Source organism: Geospiza fortis, unplaced genomic scaffold, assembly GCF_000277835.1.
Source record: "Geospiza fortis unplaced genomic scaffold, GeoFor_1.0 scaffold117, whole genome shotgun sequence".
Classification (NCBI taxonomy): Eukaryota; Metazoa; Chordata; class Aves; order Passeriformes; family Thraupidae; genus Geospiza; species Geospiza fortis.
The window spans coordinates 373084-397324 of record NW_005054500.1 but is presented as its reverse complement, the minus strand read 5'-3'; the positions used below and the strand labels follow the sequence as shown (position 1 = coordinate 397324).

Sequence of the window (24241 nt, the reverse complement as noted above, 5' to 3'; positions counted from 1 at the left end):
CGGGCTCCCTCCCCTCAGAACCCATCCTGCTCTGCTCCACGGGCTCCGAGCTGCTCCTGGGCTGCTCACAGCACACCTGGGATGGCCACAGCACACCTGGGATGCTCACAGCACACTTGGGATGCTCACAGCACACTTGGGCAACTCACAGCACACCTGGGATTCTGATAGCACACCTGGGATGCTCACAGCACACCTGGGATGCTCACAGCACACCTGACTGCTGCCAGCTGCTCACAACACACCTGGGCTGCTAACAGCACACCTGGGATACTGACAGCACACCTGGGATACTGATAGCACACCTAGGATGCTCACAGCACACTTGAGGTGCTCACAGCACACCTGGGATGCTGATAGCACACCTGGGATGCTCACAGCACACCTGGGATGCTCACAGCACACTTGGGGTGCTCACAGCACACCTGGGATGCTCAGAGCACACCAGGGATGGCCACAGCACACCTGGGATGCTCACAGCACACTTGGGGTGCTCACAGCACACCTGGGATGCTCACAGCACACTTGGGCAGCTCACAGCACACCTGGGATGCTGCCAGCTGCTCACAGCACACCTGGGATGTCTGTCTGTCTGTCTGTCCCCCGTGGGCTGGGAGCTGGGCAAAGCAGGGACAGAATGGATTTAACCCCGTGTTTGATCCGAGCTGCACTCGGAGCAGCCCCTGCCAGGGGTTCTGTCCTCATCAATTCCCTCGGTTCAGAGGAGGGCACACAGCAAGGCCAGGGGGATTTTTCCAGGACAATGCTACTTTTTGGTGGCTGTCTCGGTGGCCACTGGAGCTCAGCCCACCCATGCTCAGCTTTGGGAGAAGGGTGACCCCGCTCTGAGGAAAATGATGTAAAATGCCTTCAGATGCCTTTTCACTTCTTTTTATTTAATTCCATAAATATTTTCATAAGGCTCAGTGTCTTTACAACACTTTTTTAAACACTTTTTTTGTTTTATACACACAACTTTGACACTTGTTTGACAGGGTCAAACAGTCCAATATAAACAAAATAATAAAACTGGCAAGTGCGGATCAGCTGGGTTACCAAAATCCTTTTTTTCTTTTTTTTTTTCTTTTTTTGCTCTTACTGTTAAAACCCCAAAAGCACTAAAATATCAGTATTTGGCTTCAAACTAGAATTTTAAAAACCTTTTTTTTTTTTTTTAAATTCTCTGCTACAAGTCCCTGTCGTCATAGTGCCTTTAAGCTCCTACAGACTCTTCTTTTCTTCTTAAGGAAAAATAAGCTTGGTGATGCCATGCAGAACTTACAATAGCTACTAAATATACATGTTCCCTGAAATGTAGCTGCAATGAAAAGATGACAGAGCATAAAGAGAACAAAACCAGAAACCCAAAGCACCACAGTGTACTATCAATAACATTGCAATGGACGGCTGGTGCCCATCCAGAAACTGAAACAAATTTCAAATATATTTCTCTATGTAGTATTTTCTATTTACAACTGTTAGATGCACCTAGGTTGGTTCTTGTTTGACTTTTTGGAGAGGGTGGGGAGGCGAAAGTCTTGAATTTAGATCCTCTGTTCTAGTGTCTAGGTTAAGGGTAATGCATGTCATTTACCTAGGGAAGAGGGTTTCTTTTTATTTTTTATATATATATATATATAGATTCAGCCAGAGAAATACCGTAAACATGTAAGTTTGTTACAACTCTCTTGTTTCTGCATATGGAATGGGAAGTGGGTTCCTCCTGTCTGGCATTGGAATGAAAAGTCTGTACCAGATGCTCAGTCAAGTCACCCCCGTCTGCATGGGCGCTGCTCCCAGCGCTGTCACACTCACGCTCCAGCCCTGCTCCCTGCTGGGACAGCCACAGCAGGTGCTCAAGTGGGACCCAGTGCTGGTTCTTCTTTGTGCCAATGCTCCATCTCCTGCAGCACCTTGGCAATTTATGGAGGGGAAGAGCTTTCTTGAAGGCCCGAGAGCCAAGCCCCTCGTCCCTGCGGCCGCTGTGCCAGCGCCAGCGCGAGCGGCGCTGCCCGGGCGGGCTTCCCACTTAACAAAGAAGCTGCGAGTCCAACAAGTGGCCTTGTCAGATCTTGATTTATGATGCAAATAATGGTGTGGCGGTGGTGTTTCTTTTTTCCTAGTGCTGAATATTTAGGAAGCATCTTCTCATAAAAATTATGGATGTCTCATTCTCACTCTCTGAGGCACAAAACAGTAAATGAACAGGCTTAACTAATGTGCTTGTTACTTGGTTGGTTTTTTTTTCCCTAAGCAATTAAAAAGGCAAAAGGAGCAAGTGAAATTTTCATCATGTTGACAACATTTTGGAATCTCTCTCTTTCTCTCTCTCTCTCTCTCTGCCTCTCTCCAGCCATTCAGAAATAGTAAAACATTTCAGTTAACTGACGAGAACCCATCTCATGCACTGCTTTAAATACCCACTCTGTCAAAGAAACAAAATAATATTTGCTATGTATCCCACATTAAAATCTAGCCATAAAAATGCAAAGATACAAAAAAGCATAAAAATAATTTCGGATATAAAATTGAGTTGCTTCCTATTTGGGATTCCTGGTGTTTGCTTGCTGCCTGTCACAGAGGGGCCACTCCTCCTCTCCAAAACACTAATCTGGCTTTGCTGGTTACTGATAGTTTCTAGATTATTCAAAAGTATAAGAGAGATTATTTTTGGATTTAAATAAAAATAATACCGCCCTTGTGACATGCCCTGAAATAAAACAGGCTCCATGGAAACAATGAAATCACACTCTCGGGTCTTCCCATTCACTTGGATTTCTTGGGGGCAAAAAAAAAAAAAAGCCAACAAAAAAACGTATCTCCATGCTCTTTGTCCTGGGGTGCTTATGTGGTGGATCAGATTCCAAAGAAAATGACAAATACCCTGATCAATCACTTCATCCCACATTTTCAAAGGAGCTTGCAGAATAGGTCTGCAAAGATTTCAAGTTCATCTTCTAAATCTGGTTAAACAGTCTCATTTGCCCTAGGAAAAAAAAAATCCTCCTCCTGACAATGGTCTGTTTTACAAGCTTAACCATAAGCTCCTGCACTTGCAAACAAATGTACTTAAGGCTGAAATTGTAGGAAGGGTCTTTAAAATAGAGCTGTGGATCTCCAGAGGGAGAAAAAGAGAGAGAAAGAGACCTGGAGGCTTGGGCTGATCCATCAGCCCAGGCCCCCTGCGCTGACCCCTCCAGGGGACACAGAGGGGCCTGGACTGGACCAGCACCAGCTGGGACTGGGCACAGAAGCATGGCCACACTGCCCAGTCACACCCACAGCTGCTGCCAGGAGCTCTCAGCTCCTCTGCAGCTCGGGCTCAACCTCTGGTGGGCACTCCCAGGGCTGGGGCGAGGATCCTTCCGCTAAGGGGGCAGAGCTCGGGGGGACCCAGCTTGGGGTGGGCACTGAGAGCAGCCACTTTTGGGGCTCACTTTTGGGGTCACTGCTGCTGCAAATGGCAATTAGTGCTTCGTTAGGTGCTGCTGTGCAGGCTGAGTGTGGCCAAAGGATGGGACCTTAGTTCCTGAAGACAGAAAACTGGCCGCTTGTCAGAGCCTTGGAGCCAATTTTCCTCTCTGCAATGGAGGCATGAAGCCATTGGTTTTTAAGCTTTTATCTTTGCATGGAAAACAAAGATAGGAGTGGGCTTTTCAAGTGTCTCAGCTTGAAAAGAAAATAAATCAAAGTTAAGCCCACAGAAACAAAGCAAAAAGAAGAAAAGCCCCTGATTCTCTTTTCTCCGTCTTACTCCGAGTGTGAACAAATCACACCGAATTGAGAAAAAGACAAGTGCTTAAAAAAACACAAAAGATGAACTGAGGAAAACCCATCCCTCACTTCCTAAATAGCTGCTTGCCCTTCTGCTGGGTTTCACCTGCCCACGAGAGAACAGTTAAAGCCAGAGAAATACTGCGCAGCGGAGCGGGAGCACAGGGAGCACATCCAGACAGGCACGAGTCAGACGGGGGATGCAGGACGGGGACAGCGCCCGGGCTGGGGACCAGGGACAGCCAAGGAGGGACAGAGAGGGAGGGACAGGGAGCAGAGACCTCCCAGCACTCCAAAAAACAAACAACACCCCCCCATAAATAAAATCAAAGGAAATATACACCAATGTAGTCCATGAGGAAGTTCCATGACGGAGTCACACAAGCGAGAAAGCATTCTGGGATGCCAATGACGACTTGGATGGGAATGAAGGAAAACGGGAAAAAAAAATCCCAACAAAAAGAGATGTCCAACCAATGGAGTAAAATAAAATAAAACAGGTCACATGGCTAGAAATCATTGGTGCTTCCTAGTATCTAGTAGCAGATTACTTCCCAAAAACAACAAAAAAAGTTTTTGGTCCTTCTATATATATACATATATGTATATATATTATTATTTTTAAAATGTGTGTATACATATATATATGTATATATATTTAGTTGCAACAGTGCTTCTCCGAAAAAAGGTCCATCTATAAATATAATTTTATTTATTTTTATTTTTTAAATTTTAGTTCTTTTAAGTTAAAATTCTCCATCTCTCTAGGTATTATTTTTTGAATGGTGTTAACCTGCTGAAGTTTTGCCAGAATGGTGCCTGGCTGCGTCTGGGTTCGGTGAACTCGAAGACCTGGGACTGGGATATGCCATCTGTCACCATGTATTGTCCCTGATTTAATGGATCCTGGGGTGGTGGGTAGGCTGGAGGAACCGACTTGGAGTAGCTCACACCTGCATCGATGATTGGGGGGAAAAAGAAACAGATCAGTCAAAGAGCAATCGGGTCAATAGTCGTTCTTCGTCATGCTACTGCTCCTTATCACTCCTTATCGCTCCTTATCACTCCTTATCACTCCTTAACCGGTCCCACATGCCAGGACATGCCAGGGCTGGCCAATCTCCAATCTTGGTGCCTGCCTGACCTCTGGGCTCCGAGGCTGCCTCCCTAAGCCAAAGCTCCAAGGCTGGGACAGGATCTATTACTTTTGCCGGGCAGAGCTCTGCCCGCCCTCATGGAAAAGTCCTGTGTGAGGCAGGAGAGCCAGGACAGGCCCTGCCCTGCAAGGCCAACTCATCCTGCTCCCATTTAACAACTCCCGTTCCAAGCTCCTGCTCACCCTCCCTCCCAGCTCTCCCTGGAGAACGGCCTTGCCCCAACATGCCCCACTGACCAGCCCCGAGCACGACCCCGAGCATGACCCCACTCCGGTTCCCACACAGAACGGAGCGGAGCTGCTGTGCAAGAAGCCCTACCCTGCAGGGATGCACCTACACAGAGGGCAACTCATTCTTTAGAACAGTTTAGGACTTTTCCATAGGGTTTGTTCTCAATTCACCAGTCTGGTCTCAGCCCAAAAGCGGCTGCACACAACGCAGAAAAAGCTGATTCTGCTCAATCCAAACTGGGAGCAATGCATGGACTGGCAAGGCTACGCTTTTAGGGCTGAGATGTTCAATTCCCACACAGGTGAGGCACAGCTCCTGTGCAGGAACAGAGAGAGGGGATGCTACCATTACAGCTTTCCCACGGAAAGAGGGGGCTTCAGCATCCTGCTGTAGAGGATGGTGAGTAAAGGGTGACTGAAGTGGAACAGAAGGGATGTGTGTCACCACCAAAGCGCAGCCTACGGGGCACAGTGACACAGTCTGGATGTCCTTCCCCACAAAGACAACCCCTCCTTCAGCCTCGGGGCAGCGGGGCCAGCTGGAAACCATGACTCCAGGAAGGAGAGAGGAGCAGGGCTGTGGAGCAGCTTGCTGTAAGCTCTGGCCACCTCTGGATCATGCAGAACTGCTCTTCCTTCTGCAGGAGGGGGCCGTCACCTCCCCGGGCTTTTAACCACCGCAGCGAGGCCACTGTCCCCAAGCAGCTCAGTGTCCTCATCTGGACAGCGGGATGGCATCCCCCACCTACCTCACAGGAGGGTTGTGAAGCTAAATTAATTAATGTTTGTAAAACACTTTGAGATCCTCGGCTGGGAAGGTGCTGGAGAAGGCAAAATACGGTGATTAGCGCCCAGGAACCAGAGCAAGGTGTGCACAGCAATGCGGCTCCTACCACACACAGACACACCAGCGCTGGCCGGGCACGGACGGCGGCACACGACGGGCACTGACACACAGGGAAAGCCTCACGAGGGCACCCACAGAGCTCACCCACCACACAGCTGGGCCAGGTGCTGCTGGGGCAGGCAGGGCCTCTTTGGGGTAGGAGCTAAGGCGTGACTTTAGGGAAGAGAATTGATTCGCTTCTCCCTGCTACAGAATTTACCGATGGAGGGTGAAAATGCTCAAAAGGTTCAGACCAGATGGAGATGTCTTGAGTACATCTAACTGATTCCTCCTTCTTGACTGTATTTTGTGCAGCTCTCTGTCCACTGTAGAGAATAACCAAGATCGTTCCTCACAGTGGGCAAAAACTGCTCTGTGATTCACACTCATTAACCTTTAATGAATTCATCACAATTACCAGTTCAAACTTGGAAAGACCAACCTGGAGATGTTCTGCATCTGTACCTGCATGCTGGAATAGTTACTCATCAAGGACTTCTCTACTCTGTCTCTCCAAGTCCTGTCTGCCAGCTGCAGAGCCGAGGGCAGCCCCAGAGCTGTGCTGGGGTCACACCTGGGCAGGGGCAGCTGCAGGAAACCTGACACAAATTCTGCACCACCCTCCTTGGTACAGAACTCCAAGGAACCGTTTGAATTTCAATCACTGTGTGACTGAAACCCGCAAGGGCAGGGCACTGAGCTCCTCTCTGCCCACCTCTCCCATCCCTGTCCTGCTCCGAGCTGCCCATCTCCAGGCTGGCCAATGTGTGGCCAGTGAGACCAACTGCAGAGGACAAACTCCAGCCCTGAGCCCATTCAGGAGTGTCAACCTTCTCCTGGAGGCCAATTTTTCCAGCAGAGACTGGTGAGGGATTTTAGGATCTGTGGGACCGTTAGGATCTGTTACAGGTCCCTTACATGGCTAGAGATGGAAAATAAATCTGCTTTGGCTCTCAGACTGACCACAAATTACCTCAAATAGTCCTCGTGCCACTAAAATGACTCATGTTCTGCAACAGCAGAGCTGTGAATCTAAAGCTGCTACTGGGCAGGAACACAGAAATTGTTTTTAGCTTTGCAAGTCCTTGAAGCCATCTTGCTTTAGTGACATGGCCCCATGGCTTTGGCATCCTGTGGCTGGGCTCTTTACTGCCTCTAAAGCAGTTTGAGGATGGTGAACTAATGTATTTCAATGATGATACAAAATGCTAGAAGTCTCCTGGATCAGCAAAATGCTGTGCACTTGGAAAGCTGAAGAAGTAGAGAAAGGACAGTCTGGCTGATGTCCACTGACAGTGATGGAGTTACTGCAAGGAATGGAACCCATAGTCTGTCTTCTCCAAAAGGGAAAAGGGCAGACTCCCCTGGCCAGATCACTTCTAAACCCCATTCAGTTCTTTCCCAAAACTCCTGAAAAATGTCTGTCCTTGCTTGAAACACACCCATGCACGGCCTGCCCCCTCCCTCAGGAAAGCAGCTCTTCCCACAGGTGTGTGTGTGGATCTGTGATCTGGGCAACTGGCATCAACATCTGGGCTGGAGGAATGCCAAAAGCTCCTGGCTGGTTCTCCTGGCATAAGCAGCTGAAGGTTTCACATTTCTCTTGTTCCTCCAATGGCCTGAAGGATCAAACCTGTGGATCTCAAGGACATGCACCCTCGCCGTGTGTGGGACATGCAAATACAACCACAGTGCTCTGGTCATTCCAGAATGCATTTCCTTGTGGAACTGGGAGACAGCACTTTGCCATAGCCTCAGGTGCCCCAAGAATGACTTCTCTGGTTTTTTTGGACTGGGAGGGCAAGATTCGCCTAATCTGCACATCTTCTAATCCTAAGAAAGAGCAATTCTGGGAAAGGTCCGGCAGGCAGGTATTTTTCTGTTCTGCTCTGAAGTGGTTTGTTCCCTCATCAGAACTCGGGGCCATCGTGCAAAATTGTCTCTTGAGGGATATTTTTTTTTAATATGCAAAGCCATAACTCCGCTGCAATTCACCAGAAAGAGATGGGCAAAGCTCTTTTCCAAGGCAATTTTGGGCAGCGTGGCGAGCGGAATTCAAAGCACAAAGGGAAGAATCAATGGGTAAGGAACGATTTCCAGGCACAGCAGCCAACTCCACCCCACGGGCAGAGCTGGAGCTCCTTCTGCTGGTTTGTGCCTCGTTCTGCAGCGCGGCTGCAGCTGCACGGAGGGATCGCTCACAGGGCGGGGCTGGGAGAGCTGCTCACGAGGAGAACAAGAAAATTCCCAGATTCATAATTTGGCTAGACAAAACTGGTGAGAGATGCTGCGCTGTCACTTGAAATCACGTCTTTTTATAGCACCAGGCAACGTCACTTGGAGCCTTTTGGATTTCTCAGCTCAGAAGGAAACAATTAGAAAGATTTAAAACTGTCTCGTTTATCCCTTCTAGGTTGGGGGGATTTTTTTGTGTTTCGGGTTTTTTTGGGGTTTTTTTTCCAAAGTGTCTTTTCTCTTTGGGGTTCCAACACGATTTGAGCAGCACGTGAAGCATGCTGGTAACCCACAGGCAATCCACAGGGACTCGTGCAGACAGATCATCCAGCAGGACAATGCCCCTCCCCGGGCTCACACGACACAGACACGGAGAACACGCACATCTCCTCCACACAACCATGGAAATTGCCTTACAAGCTGGTTACTCCATCCCCCACCTAGGAGATTTCACTTAACCTTTGATCAGCAGCTGTTTCCCAGGCTTTGCCCCCACCCTGCTGTGCAGTCCCTTGCTGCTCAAGAGCCAGAGCTGGGGAGGGGACAGTGACATCGCCACCCCTGCTGGCAGTACTGCCTAAGGACCCTTCCAGCTCCCTCAGAGCTCAACAGCAACTTTTATCTTTCAGGAAATGCTCAAAACCTCCACAAATTCAGTTTCCTCCTGAATACTGCACCCCACACGCAGGGAAACCATGGACACACCTCCAGCACTAATTGTTCTATGGTTAATTACTCCTGTCGCATCAACGAGTTTAAGTTAAAGAAAAGAGCAGAACTGGCTGGGTGGGTCCAGCCCTTTGCCCTCTTCAGCACATTTCAACAGAGGATCTCAAAGCACGGCCCCAGCACTGCCTGGGCCCCGTGCGGGGCTGGCAAAGGACGATGTGTCTGGAGCTGGCTGTCCCCAAGGTGAGGATGGAGCTGGGAACAGGAACCCTCTGCCTCCCCAGGCAGTCCTGACCAGCTGGATTTCCTCCTTTTACACCTCCCTGCTCAATCGCCCAACTCTCACTTTGCTGTACTTGCCCATCCCAGAGGAATTTCGGTGGTGCCTCAGGCACGGCTCTTCACACAGCCAGGATTTCTCTCCAGACCCTGCTATTCCCAGGGATGGTGAACATGCCTTAGCTCCCTTTTCTAACCATGGACCTCCCTTCTCTGCTCAGGAGGGAGAGGGCTGGCTGCAGTTTGAGAAATGCAGGAGGAAACAGTCATCTCATGCCCTGATGTTCCCCAGACAACCACAACATCTACCTACACACACTGAGCTAACCCGACCTTCTGGAGTCTATTTATCAAGTCTGCTGCTGCAGCCTGATGTCATTATAGCAGCCATTAAGATAATGATTCCTCGTGTGATAAGAAAAGCTAATCGAGGCAAGATGGAATAAATGATACTGGGGCTTTATCCATCAGAGCTGGGTGAAAACCAATTCCTGCCATCCTGTGTTTGTACAGCCTGCCTCTCCTCCAGGCTGATCACACAGCTCACTCCCTGGGTTTCCTGACAGGAAAGGATCAGTTCACACCTGGAATGCTGCTGCAGCTTCTGGGGAGCAGCTCCTTCCTAAAACCCCTCACCAAACTCAAGGTGCAGGAGTATCTGGGCTCACAGACTCATTTCACTGGGAATTTCAACATGACATCGATGTCAACACCTTGGCTCTTCCCACGAGGGCCATTAACATCTCACTAAAAACTGCTCTGGGGGATTTGCTCAGCAAATATCACCAGCACCATCCTCAGAGGCCCCCCAGACAAGGATTTATTCCTGATTTGCCTTAGCTGGTAGATCTGACTGGTTCCTGGGGGAGGCTGAGGATCCCAGCTGGATTCCAGACGCCATCAGTGGGATGGTGCTCATGGACCCACTGGTAGGGTCTGGATTTTACAAGAAATAGGGTAAACTCTGAGATTGCCCTGAATCTGTGGGGAAATACCACTGACAACACGATCAGCTCCTTCCTTCACCTCCTGTGCTGCAAAAATAGGGAAGTGACCCTGATTATCCGAAAATGCAAATGCCCCTCTTTGTTTTCAAGCAGTTGGGCTGGGCTGCTCAGGCTCTTGCAATCCCCCGAGGCTGTGCCTACACGTGTGAATCGATGGGGAAACAAGGCAGGGCCACGGCAATCTCCTCAGCAAGGGAGATGCAATAAAATGGGATTAAACAGCCGGGAGAAGCACGGGAAGGACCCCGGTCAGCCCTGCCGGGGGAGCAGAAGTGCAGAAGTGTGGGAAGTCAGAGAAGCTGTTGCATGTCTGGGTCAGGGTTTTTATGACAGAGTTGGCTGTGAGCTCTAGTGATCAGAAAGGAATAAATTAACAGGAAAATCCGGTGATTCAGAGGTGTTTGGTGACAGGCCAAGGCAGTTCATGCTGGCTGATGATTTAACCCCTGCTGGGTTTGCAGGGCTGAGTGTTCACGGGCAGGTTTAGTGGCAGCATCTCAGGTGATGCTGGCTGAATCTCTGCTTCCCTCATCCCAAAGACCTGTCAGGGCTGAAGGCATCTCTTGGGGGAAGGGAGAGGAGCTGGGTGTACTGTGGGGCTCAAGAGCTCTCCTGAGGTGGGAAACACCCCCAGCTCACATTAAGGTCACTTATTTAAATCTCGACAGACATTTCCTTTTCCAGAGGTGGGCAATGGTGCTTTAAGAATGGAGTCTCCTTCCTGGAAGGATCTCTAATTCCCTGACACCACTGGCTGCTGGGAATATGAACCATTATCCCTTCTGGGGACAGGCTGTCCTGAAAGGGGCCAGATGTGGACAGAGCTGGGGATCAGAGAGGGATCGAGTGTTCCTGCAGGCTGCAAACACCAACCCTTGGAGGGGGGGTCACAAGTGGCCAGGGAACAGAGGCCCCTCATGGAGAGAGGCACTCCACGAGCTTCTGCTTTCAAATGCTCAGAAATGGAAAAATGACCTTGCATTAACCTTTGCCTACATTAGGAAAGGACTGGAGATCCACAAGGGATCCACTCTCCAAGCAGTTTCCACACCTTTAGTCATTGACAAGCACGGTGCTGGCAGAAGAGGCCAGTGCCACCCTTGTGCTGCCCTGTCCCTCAGAGGGAGCCAGGCTCTGCACAGGCCCTGCCCTCCTGCCTGGCTGCAGCTGCCAAGGGCTCCAGGGAGGGCCTTTGGTGGTTTTTCTAAGATAAAACAAATCCATTTCTCCTGTTACTTCACTATTTCTAGGAGACACCGGACCGAATTCTGTTGCCAGCTCCCACGCTGCCACTGAAGGGCAGAACCAAGAGGCAAAACCTTGAACAATCAATGCAAAAGGCAAACAGCAGCCACCAGCCCTTTTCTCTGACACTGAGGTGCAGGGCCAGCACCACCCCTCCACTGGTGTCTAATGGACATAAAGAAGGCCAAAAATTGGTTTAATGCTGTCTTAAGGCACCTGGTCTAATATTGTTATGTCCTGCCCAATCCAATAAGGAGTGCAAATCCTGGGATGCTGCCCATCATTAAATGGGTCTGGCAGGGAGCCTGGCCCTGCACACATTGCTGGGCACACCTGGGAGCCACGAGGGGGCTGCTGCCCCACACAGCACCCTCAGCTGGGCATCAAACACTTCTCAAAATACTCAGAGAGTGTTCTCACTTAATCACCTGGATAAAGGTCCTGGTAGTTTAAAAAGCAGAGTTTTAAGGTTTCTTCTGCTGCTCTCAGCTGCTCTCCCCCTCTCCTGCTGCAGCCAGCAGAGGTTTAAATGCCTTCTCAAACACATGCCAGCCATCTCCAGAGCAATACTTCTGGGAGGTGTGGTACAACAGTGCATGAAATAAGCAGCAGTTTATACTATTTGAAAAATGTTTTTCTGCTTCACCTCTAACAAAGTTGATTGCATTTTCCATTTCACCTCCTTCACGGCTTTTCTCTCTTCCTTAAGTGTTCTGTGACAGGGGAATTACCATGGTTTCCCATTTAAGAGGTGCAGGGAACAAGTGAGATAATCTAGGAACAAGTCTGTAATAGTCATCCTGTGACACAGGAGCTGGGCTGGCAGCACCTCGAGCTGTCAAGCCCTGCTGCAGCCACTGAGACCATCCTGCATTTAAATAAATAAATACTTCTATTGAATTCAGTGACCTATTCCTCCTTCTGAAGGGCTTCCCTGCTTTTCAGGTATATCTGATGCTCCAAAAGCAGCTCCAAGCCCCTTCCCAAGGCACTGCAGGAGGGCAGAGGCAGCAGCAGCAGCCCCTAGCACAGGCACACCTGCAGCCCCAGGTGCTGCCAAGGTCTTGGCACAATAAAACATTGTCAATATCTGTAAAATGCATAGGGCAAGATTTAAAAAATCAGTCACCAAAAATCAGCTCTCAGGGGTTTCCTCCTACCTCCCTCTTCTGAGCAGTGCCAGCAGCTCCCTGCTCTGGCAGCCTCATGCCTCTTGTGGGGTCTTGGGCACAGGACAAACCACAGAGTAACAAAACTAAGAGTTCTCAGTGTCAATATTTAATTTAGTCAACCTGAGACTGGGCTATGATCACCACAGTGTAGGACAAAGCATACAGAGCTACCATTTTAATTACCCTATATATTGTTTTTCAGATTTCACATCCTAAAACCAACCAGGCTGTGCTTAACTCAGGGCTGGGGTGTGACTGAACTTCTGTCTGGCTCGAGGACTTAATCCCATAAAAAGAACTGCCAGTGCCACAGCCTGAGCTCGTTCTTCACTACAGAAATGCTGACTGCTGTTTTAGGAGCTAATGAATTTCATAGTCCGAGAAGCCCAAGATAACAACCCCTCCTTTTTCATCTCAGAGAGAAAGAGAGAGAAAGACAAAGAGAGCAGACAGAGAGCAATTGCTGTGTAAGACACAAGTCCTGTCAGGCAGATTGTATTTGTCAGGATGCAAGTCCAGTAATTTATGTGGGAATACTGGCAGGCATGCTCAGGCACCTCCCAACTGTGTCACTTACTGGCTGAACAGTACCATTATTAATTAATACCTCTATTAATTAATAACATAACGAACTGAACAGCAGCAATAATTGAACCTGGTTTTGTCATGGCAGTCATGCAAGTCAGGCTCTCTCATGGTGCAGCTCCACGAGCCCTGTGGATGCTCCCGTGCTGAGGGACAGACATGCAGGTGCTGAGGGGCTGTGACAGGGGCACGGGGACACTGTGAGGCACCTGGGCCTGCTCTGGGTGTGCACACTCTGAGCTTAGAACATCTGGCCAGGAGAGTTTTTAGAGAACATCTCAGGAGACAACAGAAGAAGTTAGTAGAGAGGAGAAGACTGATGACAATGGAGAGACACAGCAAACCAAGGAGTTCACAGCTGGCCTGGCAAGCCACTCCTGGACCAGCAAAGCCAGTAGACAACACACAGGTGAGGCAGAAAGCAAAGAGCTCCTTCAGCTTCTGCAAAACCCCCCAAAACATCTGCACAGAGCGGGGACCAACCTGCCTGCACCTGACCTGAGCCAAGCCTTGAGGAGCTCTCTCAAAACCCACTTGTAGGCCTACTTGTGCTAGGGTACTTTGGTAACAAATCAATACATCCAAGACTGTGTGAAGCTTTGGAGAACTTGAGGAATGAGCTCTCTGACCTTCCCTCTGTGTTGAGTATTTCAAAACCTGTAGCTGCAAGAGTTATTGCAAGAGAGAATTAAGCTGGCTTTGGCCAGTTGAGGCTCTGCCTAACACCAGGCAGGGCACTGCTCAGCTGGCTGCAGCCTGCCTGGCTGGGGCAATGAATCTGACATTGCAGAGGTACAGTGTCTTTACTAAAATTCTTTATTTCCTAGAGTTGATGCTACTGTGCTGTCTTAAAAAAGTTACAGGCAGCCCCAGGAAACAAGAGTGTCCCTTTCCTTTCCAGCAGCAGGAAAGGGGTACTCCCTCCCCAGTTCCAGCATTTTAGCAATTTTTTTTTTTTTTGCTAATGGGAGACTTTGGGAATTAGCAGAACCTCTACACACCTCCGCACTCACTCCCATTTCAGCCTGAGATAAACAACTGAGATAGATTTCTGCCCCCAGGGACAGCTTCTGGACATCAGACTGGAGACACGAGATCAAATTCATCTCTGGTGCAGTTCCACTGGCTTTCAACCACCTTCGACCAGAGATTAATTTGGCCCACAGATACATTAAGGAAGGATACAAAGCACAAACGGTATTTGATATAAAAAGAGAAGGGAGGGGAAGTTGAGGGGATGCTGGATCCCAGCCCAGCAGGATTCAGCCCAGCCCGCTCCACCCTCACATCACCAGGCACAGAGCGTGTTGCCGGTTACCTTTTTGCTTACTGACTTTCTTTACTGTCATTGCCGCTTGCCGCTTTTGATTCTCAGAAATTTCAAAGCCTGGAAAAGGGAACACGGCAAACACAATTCAGAAGGTTGCTCACAAAGCCTCACTTCCTTTTGGGGAGGGGGATGCTCTGCTCTGTTTGCAAACACGGAATGCTCTGGGTGTTCTACTGAAAATCAACTCTTCCTTGGCCTCCTTCTAATCTCACTTGTGCAGGGGCTGGATGAAAAGCAAGATTAGAGACATTTTTATTTATATAGTGTCATAAATATGCCCAGTGCTTTAGAGCTGAGCAACAATCTGAGCCTGGACTGACACTGGTCACAGTCAGTTTAGGGGCTGGGGCAAGGGAAGGGCTGCCACTGACTTTGCTGCTTCCCTCTGCATGAAACATCCCTAACCAGAGCAGGAGGATGCAGCCAGGAGACCCTGAGGGTGGATGGCCAAAGACCTCCCTCTCCCACACACCCACGGAGCTCCAGGCTTGAGCTATGGGCAGAATTTGTTTATTGAGGGCCCAAGAGAACAGTAACTGGGCTGGAAAGAGACCTATTTATGGCTAGGAGAGCAACCAAGGACATTTCAACAAGGTTAAACTGTAATTCTACCAACAAAGAAAATATGGGCTCCTCCACACATTGGGGCTGAATTAAACACTACCAACAACCTCCTTTCAGATTCATTTCCACATTCCTCACCTATCTTTTCATCTTCTTTTACCATCTTCCTTTCTTCTCTGAAAGCTCTAAGCCATCGTAACTTCTCCTCCAGTTTCTTGGCAAAGAATAAGTGCATTTCTTCAGTCTCCTTGTTATGCAGTTTGAAGGCATTCTTCATGCTGACATTGAAGTCATCATCTCTCCCATCTTCTATATCCACCACTTCATATTTATCCATGTCTATGCGCCCTTTGTAATACAGGATATCCCTTCGGATCAGATCCTGCACAGGGAAAAGGAGACAGGGACCATGGTGAGATCTCATGGAGAGCCTGAGCTCAGCAGGGAATTCCTGAGAGAGCTGAGGGAGAGAAAGAAATGATGGTGAAACCTGGTCAGATCCTTCAATTCCTGGGAGAGCTGAGGAAAAGAAAGAAGTGATGGTGAAACCTGGTCAGATCCTTCAATTCCTGGAAAAGGTGAGGAAAAGAAAGAAGTGATGGTGAAACCTGGTCAGGTCCTTCAGTTCCTGGAAGAGAAAGAAGTGATGGTGAAACTGGTCAGATCCTTCAATTCCTGGGAGAGAAAGAAGTGATGGTGAAACTGGTCAGATCCTTCAATTCCTGGAAAAGCTGAGGAAAAGAAAGAAGGGATGGTGAAACCTGGTCAGGTCCTTCCAGCCTCACCTCTGTGAACACATCTCTTGTTGGCCAAAGAGGGCAAAGCATAGGCAGAGAGGAACAAACCACAATCCCTGAGCTCCAAAATTCAGTTTGTAGGCACAAATAAATGCCTCTGAGTAGGTGCCGTGTTCCAGCATTTCCACATGGGAGGTTCTGCTCCACAGGGTGAGAAATGTGAGGCCGGGCCTGGCAGGGCTGAGCAGGCTGTGCACACACACCTGGAGCCATCACTGCTCTGGCAGCACAGTCCAGATCTGTTTTCCACACACATTCCCTCTGGTCTCATCCCACCCTGGACTGAACCTCTTGGTCCAGCTTAGTTTTTTTTCTTTTTCTCTCCTTGGTAGTTATAACCTTTTCAACCAAACTGTTCACACTCATCTCCTTTCTCAGTTGGTTATTCCCTGTTTCTCAGCAACAGCTCATTTCTCTGCATTGGGAAGGGAAAAGTAAATTCCCCATTGGCCCCACAGCTCTGTCCCTGTTATCTCAGATAACAGAAGATGATCATCAGAAAACAGAATGTTAATTCTCTAGTCATGGCCACACAAGGTGATTCCATTTATTTAAAACCAAATTCAGCAAAACAATTAAGATTTACTTCCTCTAACCATTCTCAAAAGTATCTTAATATTTAGGTATATTAAATCAATTTAACCTAAACAGCTTTGGATTTTTCAGAGTGCCCTAAAGATAAATGCTATGTCAAAGGATTCATTTGAGAGGAAAAATGAAGGCAATCTACAACATTTATTTATTGAAATAATATTTAGCAGTGAGGCTATTTCAAGATAAGCAGTAGGTATTATTTTAAACAAATTAATCTTGGAAAATAAACTCCACATCATAATGATTTAGCAAACTTGCTCATGAATCTGCCAGACAGTATTAACTATCACAAGACTGGCCAGAAGCTCACAGGCTTTAAATCCTGACTCCTTCCTCTGGAATGCTCTGGGCAGGGAGGGAGGAATTCCATTAACAAATATCTTGTACAAAAGCCTTCCTCTGGTATAGGCCTGAAATAGTGATAGTCCAAAACATAAGAAAAAGGTATTTCAGGCTGAATAGGCAACAAAAAATCATTTCAGTCTCGTCTAACTTAGGCAAATTGTTTCTTTCCCTTGGTGCTGTGGAAAGGCTGCAAGAGCCACACGGAGCTGATCGATCAGTCAATGCCACACACGGTGTCTAATGGGAGGCTGGGGCTTGTTCTCATGGAGAGCATTTATCTGCACCACCTTCTCAAGAGCACCTGCTAGCAAAGCTCTCAGCAGCAAGGATGAGCTCCTTACATCAGCTGCACAGCAGCTGCTCCCCTTCCCACTGCTGCTGGGAACTTCCAGAAGCAGCCCCAGCACACCACGCTCCTGTGAGGATGGATGCAGTGCACCTTTCCAGGCAATCTTCATGATTGTGCAGAGATCTGTTCATAAAGTATTCAAGAATCAACAATCACAAGCTCTGAAAATCCCAGGCTCTGTGCACTGCTTGGGCAGGATAATGAACAGGACCAAAGGAACAGAGCCAGCCTGTGAACAAACCTGTGAACAAATCTCTAATCCTAGAGATTAATCATTTCTTCATTTCTCTCACTCTAACTCTCTCATTTATCCCTGGATAAATTGGAACTGTTGGAACACTGGATGCTGAGAATTTTAGGCTTTCTATGCTGACAGGCACTGACCCCCAAGAGAATACTACATTTGACTGAGGCCCTGGAAAAGCTTCCAAAATGGAATGATAGCACTGGGATTGTGGGTGTGGAGTTTGAATAGAAGTGTGTGATATCAGAGGGTGGAAAACTTGGAGTTTAAGGTTTTTGAATATAAATAATAATAAATAAATAAATAAATAAAATAATGTGCATTCTTTCCTTACACATACTAAACACATTTCCCCCCTGTTATCTCTCCAATTTTGACTCAGAAAACATTATGAGCTATTTTTAGCAGCTACTGCCAAGGGAATGCTTTACCAGCTTTGTGCTTCCAGAGGACACAATCCATGGGTTTGGACACACATTTCTCCTCCTGGGATGCAGCAGGAGCTACCCCGTCTCCAGGGAGGCTCCTGAGCTGCTGAGCACTGGATGTGAAGATAAAGGTGCTGCCCAGGAGTTCCTGAAGGAGCAGTGAGGAGAAAATGGAATCCTCCAAGTGATCTGGAGATGAAATGGCCCCGGAGGTTATTGCTGGGGAAGCAGCAGCTCAGCTGCAGAGGAGGAAACGCTGTGGTCTGGTCTTGAGCTGAGCAAGGAAAAGGCGACAGAACAAAGCTCCTGTCTGCCACTTCCACTGTCACTGGGAGAAGGAATTCAATAATGACTCCAGAAGAAATTAATTATCTTTTCTCCCAATGCCTTCCTAGAAGAAGAACCATTCCTCACTTGTTGGCCACGAACTCCACACTGGTACCCTGAATTTATAAGAGGCTTTATTCCCCACACAAACATCTCATGAACAGCACGTGCCTGGACATGGAGGACCTTGTCCACAGCTGGTTCCAGAAAGTTCAGCCCACAGATTAACAACTGTAACTGGATAATTTCATTTTTAATGGGCTCAGCATTTCCTATTATAATTCTCCCTTCTTCTTGCCAACACTCAGTGAATGGATATTATTTCCCAACTGACTAAATTTTAACACCCAAAATATGGGAAGCACAATAATTATTTGATCCATGGCTATTTTATCACAGCTTTTAAACAAGAAAAGACACTACTCAGCTCCTTAGTGAAACATGGCCCTCTTCAAAGACCTTGCAGTGTAAGTGAGCTCAAAAAAATGCAGGTACTCATCAGGCCTAGAGCAGACAGCAAACAAGGCCAAACCCTTGTCTTAAGGAGCTTTTTATGCACATGGACAAGAGGAAATGGAGAGAGCACAGAAGCCATGAAGGGATGCTGCTGTGTGCTCTGCCAGGTGCAGCAGCAGTGCTCAGACAGGAACCTGTGCTCCTCACACCACTGTGTCCAGCACAGTTCAGTCCTTTTCCCAGCATCTCCGTGGAGCCAAGGAAAAAATGAGATTAAGGAAAGCACTGTGAGGCTGAGGAGGGAAATGGATTGTTCCACCAGCCTGGTGTAAGTACTGCGTGGCAGGAGGACAAGGCAGATCTGTGCACAAAAATGGAGATTTATCTGCTGCAGAAGCTGAGGGGAGCTCTGGCTTTGTGAGGACAGGAATGCTGCTCCTGCTCCTGGTTATCTCTGAAGGTCCTCAGTTCAATCCTCACACGGGGCACCACCAAATGTTGATTCTTTAACTTCTATTCTGCCTCTGTCAAGGTCAGTGTTTGGTGTTCAGACCCAAATATTTATTATTTCTTATCTATATCACAGTCCTACAACTCAGGAGTTCTACAGCATTCTACTGACAAGCTACAAAATGCCTATCTTTCTCTACAAGGTCTTTTAAGGCTAAACTTAAATTAAGAAATGACACCTAAATTATTTTAACCCAATAACTAATCACTCATGTCCTGCAGTGCAGACTTTTTGATCCAATTGCACAAAACCACCCAAACCCATGGAGAAGAAGGTGGAGAAGAAGGTGAAGAAGAACAACCAGCCACCACCCTAAAACCTCCATCTTGCCTTATATATATTGCTATATTCTAGACCCTTAAACTCTAAGTTTTCTACCCTGTGACATTACACACTTCTATTCAAACTCCACACCTATAATTCCAGTGCTATTAATCAATTTTGGAAGCCTTCTCCACAGCCTCAGGTCAAATGCAGTGTTCTCTTGGGGGTCTGTACCTTACAGCCCAGAAAGTTTAAAATTCTCAGCATCCAGGTTTCCAACAGTTTTCCAGGAATAAATGAGAGAATTAAAATGAAGAAATTATTAATCTCTAGGATATAGCTTTGTTCACAGGCTGGCTCTGTTGCTTTGGTCCTGTTTATTATCCTGCCTATGTCTCAACCAGGGTGACCATGGGCTGCTCTGCACTGGCCAGTTCTGAATTTCACACAAGATTATTTCTTGTAGTTAAATCAGGCAAGACCAAGAAAATGCAGAAACCCCAAAAAAGACTCTCAAGACCTTATCAGTGGGGAAAGGCCAAAGAAATTGAGCTGTTTAACCTACAAAGGCCATAACTAAGGAGGAATGTGCTGTTGGTATTCCAGTATGGGAAAGCTGCTCCTCTTTTAAGGAGGCTGGTGATCAGTTATTCTCCATTTTGATTGTGGCTTGGCTTAATTTACCACAAGGGAAAACAGGATTAGAAACTTGAGAAAAAAAAATGTTTCTATCAAGAAGAGTAGTTAAACCCTAGAACAGACAAAGCAGGGAAGTCTCATTCCTGGGGGATTTTCAAAAGAAGGTTAGACAAACATCCATCAGAGATGATCTGAGTGTGCTTAATCCTGCACAGGGAATAGCTGCTCTCCTGGGCTCCTGCAGCTGGATGGAGTGAGAGGAGGTGCCAGATGGGGCAGGGCTGGGAGCAGTGGGATGAGCAGGGCCTGGGGCAGAGTGGGGCCAGCAGCAGAGCAGCAGTGGCACAGACCTGCAGCCTCTGCAGAGCACCCAGCCTGCCTGCCTGCCTCTGAAGGAAATTGATGCATCTGGGTCATTTGCACTTATTTGTCTAAATATGATCTTTTTTTACCCTACAGCTTCTACGATTTCCTTTTCTTCCCCTCGCTGAGGTTAATTAAGCTCTTCTGAATAATGCTCTGCAGTCTGTTCACGTAATCTGTACTGAGGATTCACAGGGAAAAGATGAAGCCAAAAAAAAGTGGTTTGACAGGAGCACAAAGCAAAGTTCTGACATGTTACATAAGCCCCCCACAGCTCTGCTCTCCGGGTGCTGGGCTGGGCTTTGTGGCCATGCTTGGGACCTGCCTGGGCCACCCCCTCTGCCCCCACCCCACCACTGTCCCCTCCTGGAAGGGGGAAGGTGGCTTCAGGTAACTGTGCTTGGAAGGAAAGAAATCTCCGTGGCCAGCATGAGGAGAGCAAGGCTGAGCTTTATTGGAAAACCTGGACACTGGGATGGGCTCCCACAACAAATTAGGCTCCTGTTGGAGTGGATTTAGACATCTTGCAGTATTGCACCTGTAAATCACAGTTCAGTAGCTCTTTGAGTCCTCCTTGTCTTCTGCACTGCTTCTCCTCTCTCCAGTTTTCATCTCTAACTTTTTTCTGCCCCACTAGTGCAGAGCACAGCTCCTTGTGCCTGGCACTGCCTGTGGGAGAGGAAAGCTCAAACCCCCCTGGGACACTCGAGGGGAAAAAGAACAATAATGACAAGGAGGGCAATCTGCAGTCACCAGTGCAAAATGGCATCACCAAAAGCCATTCAGGGTTTCAGCAGCACAGGGCACCCAAGGAGGAAACGAACCCTCCAGAGCCTTCCCCATCCTTGTGGCTTCCTTTGGATGCTCTCCAATGGCTAAATGTCTTTTTTGTATTGTTGTGTCCAAAACTGCCCCAGCACTGGAGGTGAGGCCACCCCAGGCCAGGGCAGAGCAGGACAATGCCCTCCTGGGCCAGGACAGGGATGTCCCTCATGGCTCCAGGGCACTGCTGATGTTCTGTAAAGCTGGTGGGGATGGAGTGATGATCCCTCCAGCAGCACAGGGCACCCAAGGAGGAAATGAGCTCCTGAGGGGACCTGGCCTGGTCCCAGAGCTCCATCCCATGTGTGCAGCATTCCAGGAGTTCCATATTCCCCCATTAACTCCCGAGTGTGGGGTGTACAGGGGTGCATGGGGAGGCCTCAGGCAAGGGTTTGGGTGTAGGATGGTGCCTTTTCTCAGGAGCTGTGGTTTACTCTGCGCTGGGTCACACTCCACTTCTCATGCATAGAACAAATCATCTGTGAGGCACAAATAGGGGAAGAGCCATTTCCAGCCTGAGTCATCAGATCCCTCTCAGGAGCTGACAGGACAGGAGATGCCAGCCACAGAATCATCCATTACAAGCTCCTCACTGCATATGTGGGTTATTGGTGCTCCTGTTTATCAAACCCTGCAGATTCCAGTGGCAAAGGAGTCTCACAATGACTCGAGGAGGAATTATGTGCTCTGAGGGCATGGATGCAGCCAGGCCCTGTGAGGGCAGCTCCTGGGGCTCCAGTGAAATGACATTTCTCCTTCAGCCCTTCCCCATCTCTACCATGGGATAATGATATTTATTTATTGTACAGATCAGTGGGGAAGCTCTAACTAATCAGTGAGGCACACACTGGAGGGCTCTGCTGGAGGATCTCTAACAGCTCAGAGCTGTGTGGGAACAGCTCAGCATTTCCCATGCCTTGGGATCAGAGCTGCCAGAGCCCTGGGAAGCAGAGGAGGCCTGTGGGCAGCTCAGCACAGCCCCTCCAGCCTGAGAGGCACAGGGAGGAGGAGGAACAGGCAGCACGGTGGCTCTTCCAACAGGGATCATCACTCCATCCCCACCAGCTTTACAGAACATCAGGAGTGCCCTGGAGCCATGAGGGACATCCCTGTCCTGGGCCATGAGGGACATCCCTGTCCTGGGCCAGGAGGGACATCCCTGTCCTGGGCCAGGGAGGGCACTGTCCTGCTCTGCCCTGGCCTGGGGTGGCCTCATCTCCAGTGCTGGAGCAGTTTTGGGCACAACAATATAAAAAAGACATTTAGCCATTGGAGAGCATCCAAAGGAGGATGGGGAAGGCTCTGGAGGGGCCTGGAGGAGCAGCTGAGGGCCCTTGGTTTGTTCAGCTGGAGCAGACAGAGGGGAGACCTCAGTGAGGTCTCTGACATCCTCCCAAGGGGCAGCAGAGGGACAGCTCTGATCTCCTCTTTGGTGACCAGGGACAGCACCCAGGGATGGCCTGGAGCTGGGCCAGGGCAGGTTTAGGTTGGATTTCAGGGAAAGGTTCTGCCCCCAGAGGGTGCTGGCACTGCCCAGGCTCCCCAGGGAATGGGCACAGCCCCGAGGCTGCCAGAGCTCCAGGAGGGTTTGGATAATGCTCCCAGGGATGCCCAGGGTGGGGTTGCTGGGGGTCTGGGCAGGGATGAAAAGCAGCAACCCCTGCAGATGAGCTCAGCAGAGATGAGGGCCCCCAGTGCCCAGGGGAGCAGAGCCAGCCAAGGATGAGGCTGACCCAGACCCACCCTGGCCAGCCCTGCCCTGGGAGCAGCTACCATGGCATGGGAGATGACCACGGAACAGTTGGTGATGGAATTAGGCAAAGACTGAGCCAGGGCTCCCAGCAACTGCACTAAACACCAGCTCATGCTCTGGGAAAGGCAGAGGTTGGGAAGAGGCTGAGCTGCCTTTTGCACTGAGTTCAGGGTGGGTCTCAGACCCCTCTCTGTGATTTCCCACTGCTCTGGGCACTGATTGCAGAGCAGAGGAGCAGAGTTTTCCAGTGTACTCCTGAAATTTGTCCTGATTTTCCTGCTAGCCTGCTCTGTCTCTCCCCTGTGCCAGGCTGCCGTGAGCAATGAGAGCATGGCACGCTGCCACTGCCATGTCTTTGGGTAGCTTTAGTCATGAAGGCTTTCAACGTTCTTTGACTTTTAAAAAAAAAGATTCCAAGCCTACATTTTTTAAAGTCCAATTTACCTTACAGAGACCTTTTGATGAAAGCAGCCCAGCCTGCTTTCCATGAATACCAAGGGGACAGTTTTCTGTAGCACTTGTACATTTCATTTAACCCTACAGTGGCTGAGTGCTCAGATGGGACAGTAACAGGGACACATGGTGGAGCTCAGTGCAGCACCACATTGGGCCTCTCAGTCCAAATGAGACCCTAAAGCTCAATGAACCCTTTGGAGTGTTTTTGTCCTAAATGTTCTTGATATCAGGAAATAAATCCAAGCCCTGCTTAGAGTTTGGATGCCAGAGCCTGTGAGCTTTGCTTGGACACAGCATCTAATGGCATCATCAGAAGCCATTCAGGGGTTTCAGCAGCACAGGGCACCCAAGGAGGAAATGAGCTCCTGAGGGGACCTGGCCTGGTCCCAGAGCTTCATCCCATGAGTGAAGCATTCGTGAGACACACACTGGAGGGCTCTGCTGGTGGATCTCTAACAGCTCAAAGCTGTGTGGGCTGGGCTGAGGGAAATGGGGTCTGCTCAGCCCAGCCAGGAATGAGCTAAAGGATGGATCCTGTCAGGGACAGGGGGATGTCAGCACCACCTCCCCAAAACCCTCTCAGCCACTCACCTCCTGCCCCAAACCTGCCAGGAGTGTCCCTGGGGAGCTGAGCTGCCAGCTCTTGCTAACTCCTCCTGCACAAGGCCAGGGGAGGGAGGTCAGCACGTCCCTGACCAGTTCTTCAGCACATCCCTGCCCAGTTCAGCACATCCCTGACCAGTTACTCAGCACATCCCTG

At 48.9% G+C, this 24241-nt stretch overlaps 1 protein-coding gene across 8 annotated transcripts in view; it reads right to left on the bottom strand.

The window, feature by feature from the left end:
* Window positions 1-875: 875 nt before the first annotated feature.
* The window catches only part of ARHGEF9 (Cdc42 guanine nucleotide exchange factor 9), a 170670-nt gene continuing 147304 nt past the window's right edge, over window positions 876-24241 (bottom strand). For 6 of the 8 annotated variants that reach the window (XM_031063383.1, XM_031063384.1, XM_031063379.1 and 3 more), the window contains exons 8-10: window positions 15272-15515; window positions 14558-14626; window positions 876-4727 (exon numbers count right to left, since the gene is read on the bottom strand). In XM_031063383.1, coding sequence (XP_030919243.1) covers window positions 4546-4727; window positions 14558-14626; window positions 15272-15515 — 495 coding nt within the window. In that variant the 3' untranslated portion in view covers window positions 876-4545. The remainder of the gene's footprint in view (window positions 4728-14557; window positions 14627-15271; window positions 15516-24241) is intronic. The other 2 variants (XM_005428719.2, XM_031063381.1) reach the window with 1 other exon arrangement.